Here is a 14518-nt window from a genome sequence, read left to right as displayed (position 1 = left end):
CCTGCAAAAGTTTTACTGGATGTGCACACAATTTCTTTTCTTTTTACACTATATGTTACTGCCATGGCCTCCTTGCTTTGAAAACAAAAAGAACTGTCAAAAAGAGAGTCTGAACCATGACTATATCCCTTGGTAATCACTTTTTTGGTTTCTAAGCTGAAGCTGGACTGCTGACGTTGAAATCAGCACTTCCCCAAATGCTCCAGCCTCAGCAGAACATCACAAATGTCAAGTATTAAAAGAGAGTAGAAAACTGATGAGAATAGCAGTCCATAGAAAATAACATACAGAAGCAGCAAACACCTACATCAAAACCAGTGTTTCCAATTCCTTTCTATTTGTCACCAGTCCTGCTTAATTATTAATAAAAAGGCAGGTTGTTGTGTTTATGTGTATACAAAGAAAGCATATATGCTACAAATAAGTAATCAAAACCGATCATTAAAACTGCGACACCAGTTGCAGTGTCTTGCATAATTATGTACCTTTTTTCATAAATAAATAATTTGTCATGAATAAATAATTCAATGAAACGAACACATTATGTATCATTATGTACAATATGGACTGAAACAAAATAAAGGTAATGAGGAATAATTTATTTCACCATAGATTTTCTTTTCTCTTCATATTTATTAACTGGCAGTGCGGCTGAAGAATTGCATTTAATCATCATATACCTGAGACGAGTAACAGTTTACACAGCATTTGTCCAAAATTTGGAGCATTTGTTTGCGCTTAAGGGCGTTATTCACATAGAATTAATGAACTGCTTAAGTGACATGACATGAACAACATCACAAAGTTACCAAGATATCATGAAATACAAGAGTATTTTAAGGCTAAAGGCACAATTCAACATTCCTACGCCCCGTAAAATCTGCATTTCTATTCTCAGAACAATTTGAGCATTTAAGTATTCACATTTGAGCCCTGCCTTCCAAAATACAATGTGTTCATGGACGTAATTTAATCTCTGATATGAACTAAAACAGTAATTAGCAGAGCCACATTAACCCAAGGGATCAAATGTGCAGACGCCAAATGCTAAGGCTCAAGGGGGCCCTGTGAACAGGAGATAGCATATTAATTAAATCAGGATTTTGATTTGTATAGTTTCACATGTTATCCACAAATTGCAAAGTGGCTCCATAGCTCCAAAGTGCTTTTCCTAATGTTGACACTGCACTTAGAAGTCATCCCTGACTCTGATTTACAAATTCTCAAATGCCATCAGAGAGAGATCATTTTTTGAAGTCGGGGCTCCTAAAAAAATGATTTGAGGACTTCAGCAAATGGAAACGTATTGAACTGTCTGCCAGTGATTTAAAATATATAACACAACCTTCTATGATGACTTGATTTTATTGGGGACTTTGCTTTTAAGAAGAATCTGGAAAGGGGTTTCAATGGCGCTGAGTGGCATTTCAGTCATTTTAGGTCTATGCTTTGACTGTTTATGGGGTTGTAAGAGCATTTTCGCTGATCAACATTCATACTTAAGGCCATTTATGGGCTCATCCAGATGACACATGCTCTTCATTTTCACCAGCTTTGGCATGTTTTGTCACTGGCAAGTCTTCTGTGCTTTTGTCAGTAGTGGTTCTTTGGCCAAACCAATGCACATTTACAAGCTGAAAATGATAGGCATGGATGCTCTTATAACATTATACATACTTAATACATAAGTACTTAATGTGACCAAGCGCTTAAAGGGATAGTCTATCCAAAAATGAAAATTCTGTCATAATGTTTTCAAACCTGTATGACCCACAATAAGATATTTTGAAAAATGTTGGTAACCAAAAAGTTTTTGTCACTACTAACTTCTTTTGCATGAACCGAACCCCCCCACCCCACATCTGAGTCATAAAAGTTTGGAAAAACATATGGGTGAGAAAATTATTTTCATTTTTGAGCAAATTATTCCTTTAAGGAAACTTACCAAGCATCATAATCATAACCTAATTTTTTATTATTCATAATTTTCCCTAAAGTAGTATCCATAATGTTGCATGCATTTACATGGCATGTATGCAAGTTTTATCCAAAATATGACGAAATTAACACAATATTATGTAATCAAATGATGGACCTGTGAGCCCTGTTTGGTTCATTGTATACATATAAAGCAATAAGTTGCTTTGGATAAAAGTGTCTTCTAAATGAATCAGTAGTTAACTTCAGTATGTCCTGGGCTCCATTAAACTTTCTGTTATATTCCTCAGTTCATCTACAGACTGGACAAGCTTATAGCCTAGTAGGGCAAGAGTTCTGTTACACAAAGACTGAACTGTCTTAACAATGTCAAAGTTCAGATGTACTCTCCAACTCTGAGCTGTGGCTTTAGAGTCCCTTGTGGTGGAGTACTTATAGTTCCAATAGGAAGAGGAAGGGACAGTGCCATTGGTGTTATGAGCAATCCATGTGAGAACTTTCTGATGTAGGTCCAGCCCCAGAAATTGGTATATCTCCTTGACCTTTTCCTCAGGATTCAAGGCCAAGTCTTCATAACGCACCAATAGATACCTCCCCCTCAGCCATGAGGGTTTCTGCAAGCCGGTCTCCACAGAATACTCGATATCTCTGCACGTTCTTGTTATCTGCGTCAGGTCCACGTACCGTGGTTGGCGGCCAGTGGCGTTCCAGATCTTCCAGGCCCTGAATTTGCCAGCAAAAGCAGTCATGCGTGAGGCAAGAATGGCTCGGGGGTCTCTCACCAAATGGATGATTCTCAAATCTAAACGGGGGTCTTCTGACAGCGTGCGTAGGTCCCCTACCTCCGGGATACGAACTGTTTTTATGGCCACGTGGCTACGTGCTTGGCAAGCTTGAGAGGCTAGCGTGAGGTTCAGCGTCTGGCACTTTTTTGGACACCAGGCTTCATCCGGTTGCCCTGCTAGAATCTCCTCACCACCCTCCTGGCAGACAGGCGGCGTGCACAGGGCGCGGCTAGAGCTGCGGCGGAAAAAGGCCCCAGTCATGTGATCCTGTGGTTCGGGGCGAATGTAGCTCTCAAGGAAGCTGAAGTCACAGTTGTAGAGATTGAGTAGGAGGTCTCTGTAAGCCCCCAGAAGAGCTCTGCCATCCAAAGCTCTTTGAAGGCGGCTACTAGAATTGGTAAAGGCCTGTTGCACATGATAAAGAGGCTCAAAAACGTAAAATATGCCAGGATGTTGATTGAAAAGCTGTCCAGTAAAGGAGGAGCCACTACGGGTTTGTGCAAACAGAAGGATGTGCTTCCGAGCGGCGGCAGCGCTAGTCTCAGCAGGGACATGGCTGTCATCGCAGAGAGATTTCCATCTCTGCTCTGGGGAAGAGAAGTAGAGAAAGTGAGATAATATGGCACTCTGAAACCACAGAGGACATTACAGGGCCACAAAAGACCCAATTAGTTCAGCTTCATCTTTAATCAATCGGTTATTTGGGTAAGAAAGTATCTGGAGCTTTAGTTTAGGGGGGAAAATAACTTTAATAAAGTGCAATTCAGAAACCTATTCTCATGGCGGAGAGAAAATGTACAGCAATAATGATATTGTTTTGAAGACTTTGTTCGCCTCCTTCTGCATTGGTAATCATTTCACGGTTTTGGAGCAATATGTGACAGAGAATGTAAAAAACTGAAATATGAACAATGACTGCATTTCTTCACATATGAAAAGATGATGTGACTTTTGCTCAAAATTAACAATTACTATATATAGCAGGGGGGTGGGAGAGACTGATAACGCTTGTAATTATGGCTGATGAGAGACTGATTGCGCGTGGCACATTAGGTTGTGCGATTCGACGCTTGCTGGAAGTGCAAACAGCTGGTCCATGAGGACATATTACGCTAGATTAATGATGAGATAATTGTAGAATTAATTATTGATATTCCATCTCTCGCTCTTTACAGCGGATGAGGGGGGAATTTCCAGGTTGCATTTCTTACAGTCTTCTGCTAATTTCTTTCCTTGCAAACTCACTCATTACAGAAGTGATGTCCTGAGAGGGATAAGCCTATAGAAAGAACGCCATTCGGAAACCTTCGGGATAATCTTGTCAAACCAGCTACAGCTACATCCATAACCAAACATGCATTTTAATTGAATTTAAGTCTCTATGCAAACTATAATTTAATGGAGGGCTTAAACTGTGTTTAAAAATGCATTCTCTGGCACTTGGACTTGAATGCAGATGAAATTGAGGACGCACCACAGATGGGTCATTGCTGCTATGCAGTTTTTGAGCTCTGTCCAATTTTACAGAAATATTCCTATAAAAGGTTTTTCAGATATATCTTCTGGTCAATCTCAGATGCTTTCATTTGAATAATTCTAAGATTAATAATAATTACAATGGAAAGAAAATAAACAGAATGGAAATACATTTTAACCATCATTTGAAATTTTGATACCATCACATAATGTAATTGGATGCTTTAAAGTGCGACATCTAAAAACTAGATAAACAATAACCACAAAACATTGCAAAATTAACATAATACATTATTGCAAATCCTTACTAAAAATAACTATTTATTTCAGATCAAAGGATTTTTTTAGAAACTTTTTTAGAAACTTTTAGGATTTCTTTTTCTAGAAATGTTTAATGCCAGAACCTTATGGCATTAAAAATCTAGAATATTTCTTAAGAAACTGCCCCAGATACACTCTTAAAAATAAAGGTTCTTAAATGGTTCTTTGGCAGGGTGCATGGTTCTACGAAGAAGCTTTAATATCCAAAGAACCTTTCCATTGCACAAAAGGTTCTTTAGACTATAAAATGTTAGAAAAAAATGGTTATTTAAAGAACCTTTCACAAAACATTTGGGGAACCAAAATGGTTCTTCTATGGCATCGCTGTGAAAACCCATTTTTGGTTCTTCCTGGCACCTTTATTTTTAAGGGTGTAAATAGTGTAAAACCTTGTTGACGTGTTAATAAAAATACATGTAAATAAAATCCACCAATAGGGTGGATTGTAAACCCGAAACACTGAATAAATACCACACATTTCTACTTTGAAATGTCATTTTCCATTCTGAGAGTGACTATTATTCTGCAGGAAGCTCATACAATGGTAAATGTCATTGTGAAAATCTAATGTTCATGTTACAGGACAGTGACTCACCTTTACCCTGTCGTCCTTGGCAGTGGGCGGAATCTTGGCACGGGCCACTGAAGGAGTCATGGAGGGAGCGGATGGCAGTGTACTGCACCCCCAAGGATGTGCACACGAGCAGCAGTAGAGTCTTCCACGAGCACTCCATACTGCTCCGTCACCATCACATTCTTCACTCTGTGAGGAAAGCATAAACACAATTACTTTTCATTTGCATGGCTTTTATTAACTATAATAACCTATATAGCATTCAGGAAGGATTACACTTTGTTGGTCAGAGTTGTTTTAAGTATGCACCAAATTGCAAATTGTGTGTCTGCTTTACATTTGACAATCATCACTGAGTGCTTGTGGAGTTTCATTACAGATAGGCAGATGTGAGATGCATTAATAATGTGAGAGCATATTTTACACATTTGATCATTCTCACGATCACAGAGGAGGCTAAGTTTGGCCCTATTACCGTACTGTTTTAAAAAAGTGCCCAAAACCACACGTAAACCTAAACCAGGCCAGTTCTGTCACCCAGGCTAGTGTGATTTTTTAATAGTAGAATTATTTTTTTATGAGCCTAGCAAACAAATTTGTTAAAAGTTGATACATCTGAAATAATTTAAATATTTTGCCTATTATTCTATCATTGTGGTATAAGAGTAAAAACCTTGACATGTTGCTTGAAAAATGGAAAATATTAAAATAATAACATTAAAAACAAATAGTATCTCAGTGATCACCTTTTGCTGTGTTGTCAAAGATCTGTCTCTGTGAGACTAGTGAGGTGGAAGTCTATTAGCATGTGCTTCAAAACAATAATGTGAATTCCTCTACCTTTGAACGCCTAAAATCAAATTTGAAAAACTTTTTGAATGGCATCTCAGTGTTAGTCACACAACCAAGCTAGCTGGGCCTCAGCTAAAAAAAAAAACGTTCCACTTTCAAATTGCCCAATACCTGCTCCAAATCAATGTGTTTCTGCAGTTTTCAGTTCACGCTGTTGCTATTAGAAATGCAATATCTGCAACATATTCCGTGCCTCTCATCACAGTCTCATTTCTCTTCAAATGATGAAAAATACCATCTTAAATAATGCAGTGCCTATTTCAGCTGTGATGTATGTTGCCACATGTTTCTCTTGAGTCAGCCCTTAAGAACCATTTCATCAATCTTAGGTGGCACAAAATTGGCAGTGATGGCCTCCCAATTTTCGCTGTTATTCCGTGAATTAATATGGTGTGTGGTATCAGTGATTTTCTATGAAGTAAAGTAAGAAGCACATATTCTCTTCTGCAGCTAATAGAAATTAACAGCCGTGTCAGAAAAATGTAGCATGGAAATTTTGGACGTTTTCAGAATTTCAAATACATTGTTAGGGCATAATTTACTGATATGACAATCAAGCACTCAACAAACTCCTTATCATTGAACAGCCATGTCGGTTGCCTCAGGTTCCTTGAACTTAGCATGAAAAAGCTCTTGCTGGCCTGCTAATTGAGCATTCAATGAGGTGGTTTCCATGTGCTCTTTATTTTTCCCCGAGAGGGGTTAGTCACCATTGCAGTACACTCTTAGGGGCTGTTTACACGACACCGTTTTCAACTAAAAACGTACAACCTTTTATGCGTCTTGATTGTTCATTTACACGACAACAGCGGTTTGGGTGCCTGAAAATGCTAAATTTTGAAAACGGGTTTCAAGGGGCAAGTTTTTTTCAAATGTCTCTGTGTAAACAACAAAATTGCGATGATGACGTCATGCACATGCATATTACATGTTCTGCCTATAGTGTTTCATCGCCATCTAATAGAGTGTTGCAGGTATGACATCACTTTGAAGGACAAAACGCGGAAATAAGTTAGCATTTTAGCTGTTCTTGTTCCATTTTGGTTAAATAGCTGATATAAGGTCTGTGGTGAACACAAGCTCAAAAGACTTTCACATTTCATTTTTACGACATAAAATACATCAGTATTACTTCACTTGTGATTTGTTTATAAGCTGTTTCTTGCCTTGAAAAAAGCAGTTGCAAACAAGTGGCTAAATGTCGGGGACATTAAACGGCATCTCTCTTAATAGGTAAATGCCTCATTATGCTTATAATTGTTCTCTTATAAACTAATCTAACTCAAATGTTCTGGAAAAATATTTAAAAATAAAATCTTGAGGAGTTGTCAGAATTGAGTCAAGTGACTATGGTGCATATCCTAACATTAAGCTTTTTACGTCTGCCAACTGCATTTAGGCATCAAAGTTAAAAAGGTTGTGTTCATCTGTGACAGTAATCTTTCTGGACAAAACGTGTAAACTTTTTTTGATCACAGAGCTTGTTTTTTGCGATAATTCAAAAGCCAAAGTAAAAATCCTACATTTTTAGTAAAAATTGGGTTTTTGTTGATGGAACAAGTGTGATGCTAACTGCCGGTTGACCCTACAAAATTACGTCCTACCTACACAACTCTATTTAATACACAGCTCTAATATGCCTATGCAATTTCTTTCCCTGCCATTTATGTTCACAGACATAACCGATTATGTTTAAGTGAACTTTATATTTGACAGTTTAAGTGCAATAAGACATGAAAGAGAACTTAGTTTAACACTCACGGGACATGCCTTCCGACGTCAAGCTTTCAGATGGACTGATGGACACTAGTGATGTGTCGTTCATGAACGATTCGTTCATTTTGAACGAATCTTTATTATGACTCGGGACTACCGAGTTGTCTCAGATAGTGATTCGTTCATTTTGTGTTGACCGCGCATGCGCATTACGAAACATATGGCCTCTGAATCTCCGAATGATTAGTTCTTTTGAGTCTCGGGTTTGAGTCTTTCGTTCTTCCTGTTAGTCCCGTAGAGTCTATGCTGTTAGTAACGGAAACAGAAAAGATTAGTTCTTTTGAGTCTCGGGTTTGAGTCTTTCATTCTTCCTGTTAGTCCCATAGAGTCTATGCTGTCAGTAACGGAAACTGAAAAGGATTAGTTCTTTTGAATCTCGAGTTTGAGTCTTTCGTTCTTGCTGTCAGTCCCATGCTGTGTGTGTGTATATATATATATATATATATATATATATATATATATATATATATATATATATATATATATATATATATATATATATATATATATATATATATATATATATATATACACACACAAACAGTTGATTCAAAATTAGTCTAATTGAATTTGTGATGTTAGACTTGAATAGTCAATATATTTCCCATATTTGTATATGTCTGATATTAACTGAGAATAGTATAAAATAAAATAAAAATAATAACTACGTGCTTTTTACTAAAAAGGTTGTGAACTAGTGTTCTATACGGCGACAAGTCACGTGACAAAAGAACGAACGACTCAAACCCGAGACTCGATCAAAAGAACTAATCTTTTCTGTTTCCTTTATTGACAGCATGGACTCTATGGGACTAACAGGAAGAACGAAAGACTCAAACCCGAAAGACTCGTAAGAACTAATCTTTTCTGTTTCCGTTATTGAAAGCATAGACTCTATGGGACTAACAGGAAGAACGAAAGACTCAAACCCGAAAGACTCGTAAGAACTAATCATTTTTGTTTCCGGACCTGTGTCACGCACGGTCCGGGCGGCCCAGCCCCCAGATCTGATCAGAGTCAGACACAGACGAGTCGACAGCTAACGTCCAGGGGTGGTAAGTACTCAAGTAAAAATACTTTGATACTTTACTTAAGTATTTTTTTCGGGGATCTGTACTTTACTTGAGTATATTTTATTTGCATCTACTTTTACTCTTACTCCACTACATTATTAAAGCCAAAATTTACTTTTTACTCCAATACATTTCCCCATGCCCGCTCCAAGTATGAAGTATTTATTACACTTGATTTCCAAACCGGTCTGGTCGGTCATGGATGATCCAGTCGGGTATAGACTTGGAAAAGCTGACAAGTCAGGTTTGCCACACTAACGTTAGCTCAGTGTTTCCCCAACTTTTTTATTTTGCGGCACACAATTTACTATGAAAACATCAGTAACATTTTACAATACAGGCGCACTATTATAATTCATGCCTAACTAATGCACAGATAATCATGAGTTAATGTATTACTAATGAAGAACTAACCCATTTATTAATGATTACTGCATCAGCAACTAATGAAAATTCTCTATGATTAATAGATTAAGCAATATATATTTTTTTGCTATTGACATCATTAATTCCCTAATAACATATTACATTAACTAATAATGTAAATTCATGCATTCAAAGCATGCATTCCGACTCTCAGTTGTCTGTTTAATTAATCATTAATCATAACAATTGGCAAAATTATATTATGACTTTACTTGTTGAGGCACATGACTATTAACTAATTGTTATGTAATATGTCATTGTGGTTATGGCTTTTGAATTAATTTTGAGTTAGTTAATAGTATCTTGCTCCTCATCTGTTTTATGGAGCTTATGTTATGGAACATGTCTACTTTAAGTTTAACCCCTATACTGCGTTAAGGTGCTTCATTGTCTCTTATTAATTGCAAATCTAACAAATTCTTAATTGCAGTATCTAATCTTATCATTTGTTCAATTAAAACATTGCATATCAGTCCCAAAAGATTTTATCTGCTTATTGATATTTACAGTTAATTTGAATATTTACTTTTTACTTTCGGTACTTGAGTACGTTTTAAATCTGATACTTTTGTACTTTTACTCAAGTGATGTTTGAATGGAGGACTTTCTACTTTTACTGGAGTATTTTTTTATTTAGGTATATATACTTTTACTCGAGTATAACTTTTGAGTACTTTTACCACCTCTGCTAACGTCTCGAGGAGCTCGAAGACACGAGAGGCGGAGAACAAACGTGATAAATATGAAGTTGCAAGAGAAAGAATGTTTTGGATCAGGAGGTGAGGTGAACAAACAGAGAAACTGCAATAGCCTGACCCAACAACTAATCAGTTAATTAAACATTTCAGTTTCTTATAATTTGGCTTTGGTTGCAGTACCCTATAGTTTATTTTTATGTAGTTTTAAAATGTAATCAACATTTTCACAAGTACTAGATGTGTTGGGCTACATGTCATTTTGGTGAAATGAACGAAATGACTCGAAATGACTCGAAAAAAGATTCGTTCATTTTGCTGAACGAGACTCAAAGATCCGAGTCAGTAAAATGATCCGAACTTCCCACTACTAATGGACACAGATGTATTAGTTTTTGGTGTTGTGTCCAAGGCACAAGCTGTAAAGGCTCCGCCCTCTTCTGGATAGGGGGAGCAGCAGCTAATTTGCATTTAAAGATACATGTACCAAAATGGTATAATAAATGATCTGTGGGGTATTTTAAGCTGAATCTTCACGGACATATGCTGGGGACATATGCGGCAATAGCAACTGTATGGGTCAAAATTATTGATTTTTCTTTTATGTCAAAAATCATTAGGATAATAAGTAAAGATCATGTTCCATGAAGATATTTTGTAAATTTCCTACCGTAAATACATCAAAAATGTATAATGAGTTGTAATATGTATTGCTAAGGACTTTGTTTGGACAACTTTAAAGGTGATTATCTCAATATTATTATTATTATTTTTTTTTGCACTCCAGATTTCAGATTTTCAAATAGTTGTATCTTGGCCAAATATTGTCCTATCCTAACAAACCATACATCAACTGAAAGCTGATTTATTCATATGTGTCAATTTCAATTTTAAAAAATTGACCCGTATGATTGGTTTTGTGATTGGTCACAATTACATCTTCTAAATAGGGGCCCCTGTAAGTGTATATAACAACAGTTATAGTGATGTCATAGTTTGTCACAGTTTTATTAAAACCAAGCCTGCAGTCTCCCTCTCATTTACTGAAGCTTTCGCGCCTCGATCGCCCCCCGGCGACCGGTCCCAGTATAGCCGCCCCTCTGTGTTTTCTAATGGACACGAGGCAAACTAAATAATAAAATTACACTTCAAAAATGTTCCCCCAAAGTTAGTATATGTCACTGAAGGCAGTTATCATCACGATGATTTCATTTCAGGTGTTCGTTTTAAAAATAAGTTTAGTTTGAGTTAGTTATTTGATGCTATAAAAACGGGGGTGTGACGTCATGATTGACAGCTGAGACTGACGGCTTCTCTGAGGGAAGTTGTCACTGAGGCACTAACAGACTTTTTTCGAAATTTTTGGGAGCAGATTAGAGCTTTAGCTTTAATTTCTACATTTCCATAACTGTTTATTTCACACCAACATAATTAATTGTTCTGCATCTGCGAGCGTGTGGGGGCGGGCTTTTGATATCCCGACTGTACTTCCTGCTCTACTTCCTGCACTCTACTGCGCAACTCCGGTCCCGAAATCGCTACTGCGCAGACTCGGTCCCAAGATGTCCGCGCCGTGCAAGGCTGCCTGAAAGCTTCAAATATGGCAAGCGGAAACGGATGATGTCGAGTCGTCCATATTTTTTTACGGTCTATGATTAAAACAGTCAAGCACCATCAAGAGATTGATCAGACTGTTTTGTGTGTCTGTGACGATCAATGTATTGAATCTATTCCTCTTACAGCTGTATGTGACCTGCTGGACATATTGTTGTGAACTTCTAGTTGGGTGGACTCTTATGTTTTCTGACATAACTACACTTCCATTTACAAGAAAAAGGCCAGGAACACATTATGATGGCTCTTGAAATAATAATAATAATAATAAAGAATCAAATCTAAAATATACTTAGAGTCTAGACTGCAGTATATAGCGTTTCTCTCTTCAATCAAAGCGATCTTGAAAGCCTCATTCACTGCAGCTCTTATACCTTTTATGGGATTTTCAGGCTTGTCTCTTACAATAAACTCTCTTATGATTCTGCTTTTTCATTCAACAAACTGATTACCACATTGGGAATATGGAATGCAGGGGGAAAATGTATTTCTATCAGTGTGCTGTGGACACTCTGAGAGCTACGATTAGGTTTCTTTGCCATTTGACAAAATCGCTCCAGCCACATCGACCAACACAATCAAGCACCAGCACAATCACGCACCATCAGACATGAGAGTGCTATTGGAAGAAAATTGATATCTATTCATGTCACATTTCTCTCCTGTAAATGTCTTTGGGTCTCATGACTTGGCTGTCAATATATTAACCTGTTTTAAAAACTCATTATGACCATGTTAATGTCTCCAAACATTACATGCTTTCACCTCATCTATAATTAAATATTTGAATACTATGAGTCCAAAATTCAAACTCACCGCAATATAAAACTTAAGTTTACATCCTGCAACCCCCACCCCCCAAATAATAATATTTTATGCAAAAAAAATTGCCACTTTTTCAACCTACAGTTCAGTCTATAGTATAGCACATTTTTGACCATTCTGAATTGAAACGCAGGAATGAAAATATTTTTTTACTCTTGTTTTTATGAAGAGCAGCTGGATGTATTCCCTTGCAAATTTACCGGTAAGATGTTAACACTAGATATGCAGGATTCTAATATATGAGAAAGAACATACGTTATTTATATTTATGTCTATATACCTACAGGCACAGTGTTATTCAAGGTTAGTGTGTGTCTATGGCCAATATAGCTATAGGCAAGACACTAATGTGAGCGACAAATCCATAATATCCCAAAAACCATGAATACAGTATCGCTCAATAAATAACCATCAAAATGTCTAAAGTGCATTACTAGCCTAAAATGGTTCATTGTTTTGCAGGTTGAATCTGTATTCAAATGGTTTGCTGGTCATAGCTAATTTAAGATATTCAGACCAAGTTAGAATTCATGCCAGGTTTCCAAGTCTAACATGCTGAAAAGCACTCAAAACCCCTCTAAAAACCAGCCAACAGAAGATTGGAGACCAGATAAGACTGGCAGTGCAGTTTAGTCTGGTTTGCGATACTTTTATAGACACCAGAGAATGTCTGATAGCTGGAACAAGGTTCAATGCATAATATTTGCATTATACTTATACACTGATATATCAGTGTATAAGCTTGTTAAGTTATTTAAAAATGAATTAAATGTTATATTACACTGATAAAAAGAATCTTAAGTCGAAATACACACATAACATATTCAATATTTTACAAGCATCTTACTAGTGGCGTATAAAAAAATAGTTTACATGTCATTGATCAGAGTCAGGACTGACCTATTCGCAGTTTACATTTCTAAATCCAGCCACATCTGTCAAGAGCATCTCACAACTTCTTGCACAAGCTCCGAGAGAGGCTGTATCAAGCATCCGCAGACTAGAAGTTACTATGATCAGTATTGCGAGTCTAATTCACGGCTGACACACAACAATTATAAAACCTGATGAAGGAATTTCGTTCGGAACGGACCCTGGCGCGAGGACGATTCACGGATCTCTTACCATTCACGATGTGCTGCAATATTCCCCAATAAAACGCGCATGGACTCGGTCAAGTAAAGTTGCTATTAAGATAGTCCTGTGGTTCTTGAGTCAGCTCACCTATATCAACCAAATGATACGTGTGCTGAGCGTCTGTAAGAGACAGATGGATAATGTTGGCTTTCTGAAAGGGGGTGGGCAGCGCGCGTGGATAACCAGTGGGGCATTCTCTTCCTCTGTCATTGGTTTGTCTGCGCTCTGAAACGGGAATCAGAGAAGACACGATGGTTGCTTTACCTGACGTAAGCTACTACAAACCAGTTGCTTTTTGACTTTCTTTTTTGAGCAGTTCATTGTACCTGAGGTAATTAAGGGTTGACTCAAAAATTACATTTCTGGTATGCTATTTACACTTCATGTCGTTTCAAACCTGGATGACTTTCTGCCTCGTGGTCGTGGAAAACACAAATAAATTAGCAAATTTAATTGTCAATCTTTTTCGCGCAGAGACAATAAATGGGGATGGAATTGGTAATGCCAAGCAAACGTTGGCCATCCTGTCGACAGGACTTAGCCTATACAGATCAAGTTCTTCTAGTCATAATATGATAGCTTTGTGTGAACACTGAGGGGGAAAAAATCCCTGTAAAATTTACAGTAAAACACCGGCAGCAGTGGTTGCCAGTACTTACCATACGTTTTATGGGACAGCACTTAGTTTAATGTCTATTTTACACACTGTAAAAAAATAATAATAATATCTCCAATTCAATTTTTTTTAGTAAATGATCACATCGACATTTTTCTGTTGGCCGAATTGAAATTCTGTGAATTAATACATTTTTCAGTTGGCCAAATTGAAATTCTGTGAATTGATGCAATTTAATTCATAAAATTAAATTTGGCTAACTGAAAAATTTAGATGTGATCAGTCACTAGAAAATGTTCAATTTAAAGGTTGAATTGAACATTTTCAATGTTCAATTCTTAAAATAACTTAAAGGTTAATATTGTCATATTTTTCCCCTACACACCACAAAACAACTTAAGAGGAGAAAG

The 14518-nt window shown here is 37.0% G+C and overlaps 1 protein-coding gene across 3 annotated transcripts; it reads right to left on the bottom strand.

Moving 5' to 3' along the window:
* Positions 1–621: 621 nt before the first annotated feature.
* On the bottom strand, positions 622–13672 carry si:ch73-62b13.1 (Carbohydrate sulfotransferase 1-like). Of its 3 annotated transcripts, none has more exons than XM_067419719.1 (3): positions 13481–13672; positions 5116–5283; positions 622–3310 (listed from the first exon to the last, which is right to left on the bottom strand). In XM_067419719.1, exons 2-3 carry the CDS (start codon positions 5252–5254, stop codon positions 2184–2186), a joined length of 1266 nt encoding a protein of 421 aa, XP_067275820.1. In that variant the 5' UTR covers positions 5255–5283; positions 13481–13672; the 3' UTR covers positions 622–2183. The 3 variants fall into 3 exon arrangements, with proteins under 3 accessions (XP_067275820.1, XP_067275822.1, XP_067275823.1); XM_067419721.1 differs by lacking the exon at positions 13481–13672 and adding an exon at positions 13256–13314; XM_067419722.1 differs by lacking the exon at positions 13481–13672 and adding an exon at positions 13256–13314 and having other exon boundaries at positions 622–3305.
* Positions 13673–14518: the final 846 nt, after the last annotated feature.

This window comes from Pseudorasbora parva, chromosome 16 (assembly GCF_024679245.1).
Source record: "Pseudorasbora parva isolate DD20220531a chromosome 16, ASM2467924v1, whole genome shotgun sequence".
Lineage (NCBI taxonomy): Eukaryota > Metazoa > Chordata > Actinopteri > Cypriniformes > Gobionidae > Pseudorasbora > Pseudorasbora parva.
This window is presented reverse-complemented; position numbering and strand designations above follow the sequence as displayed.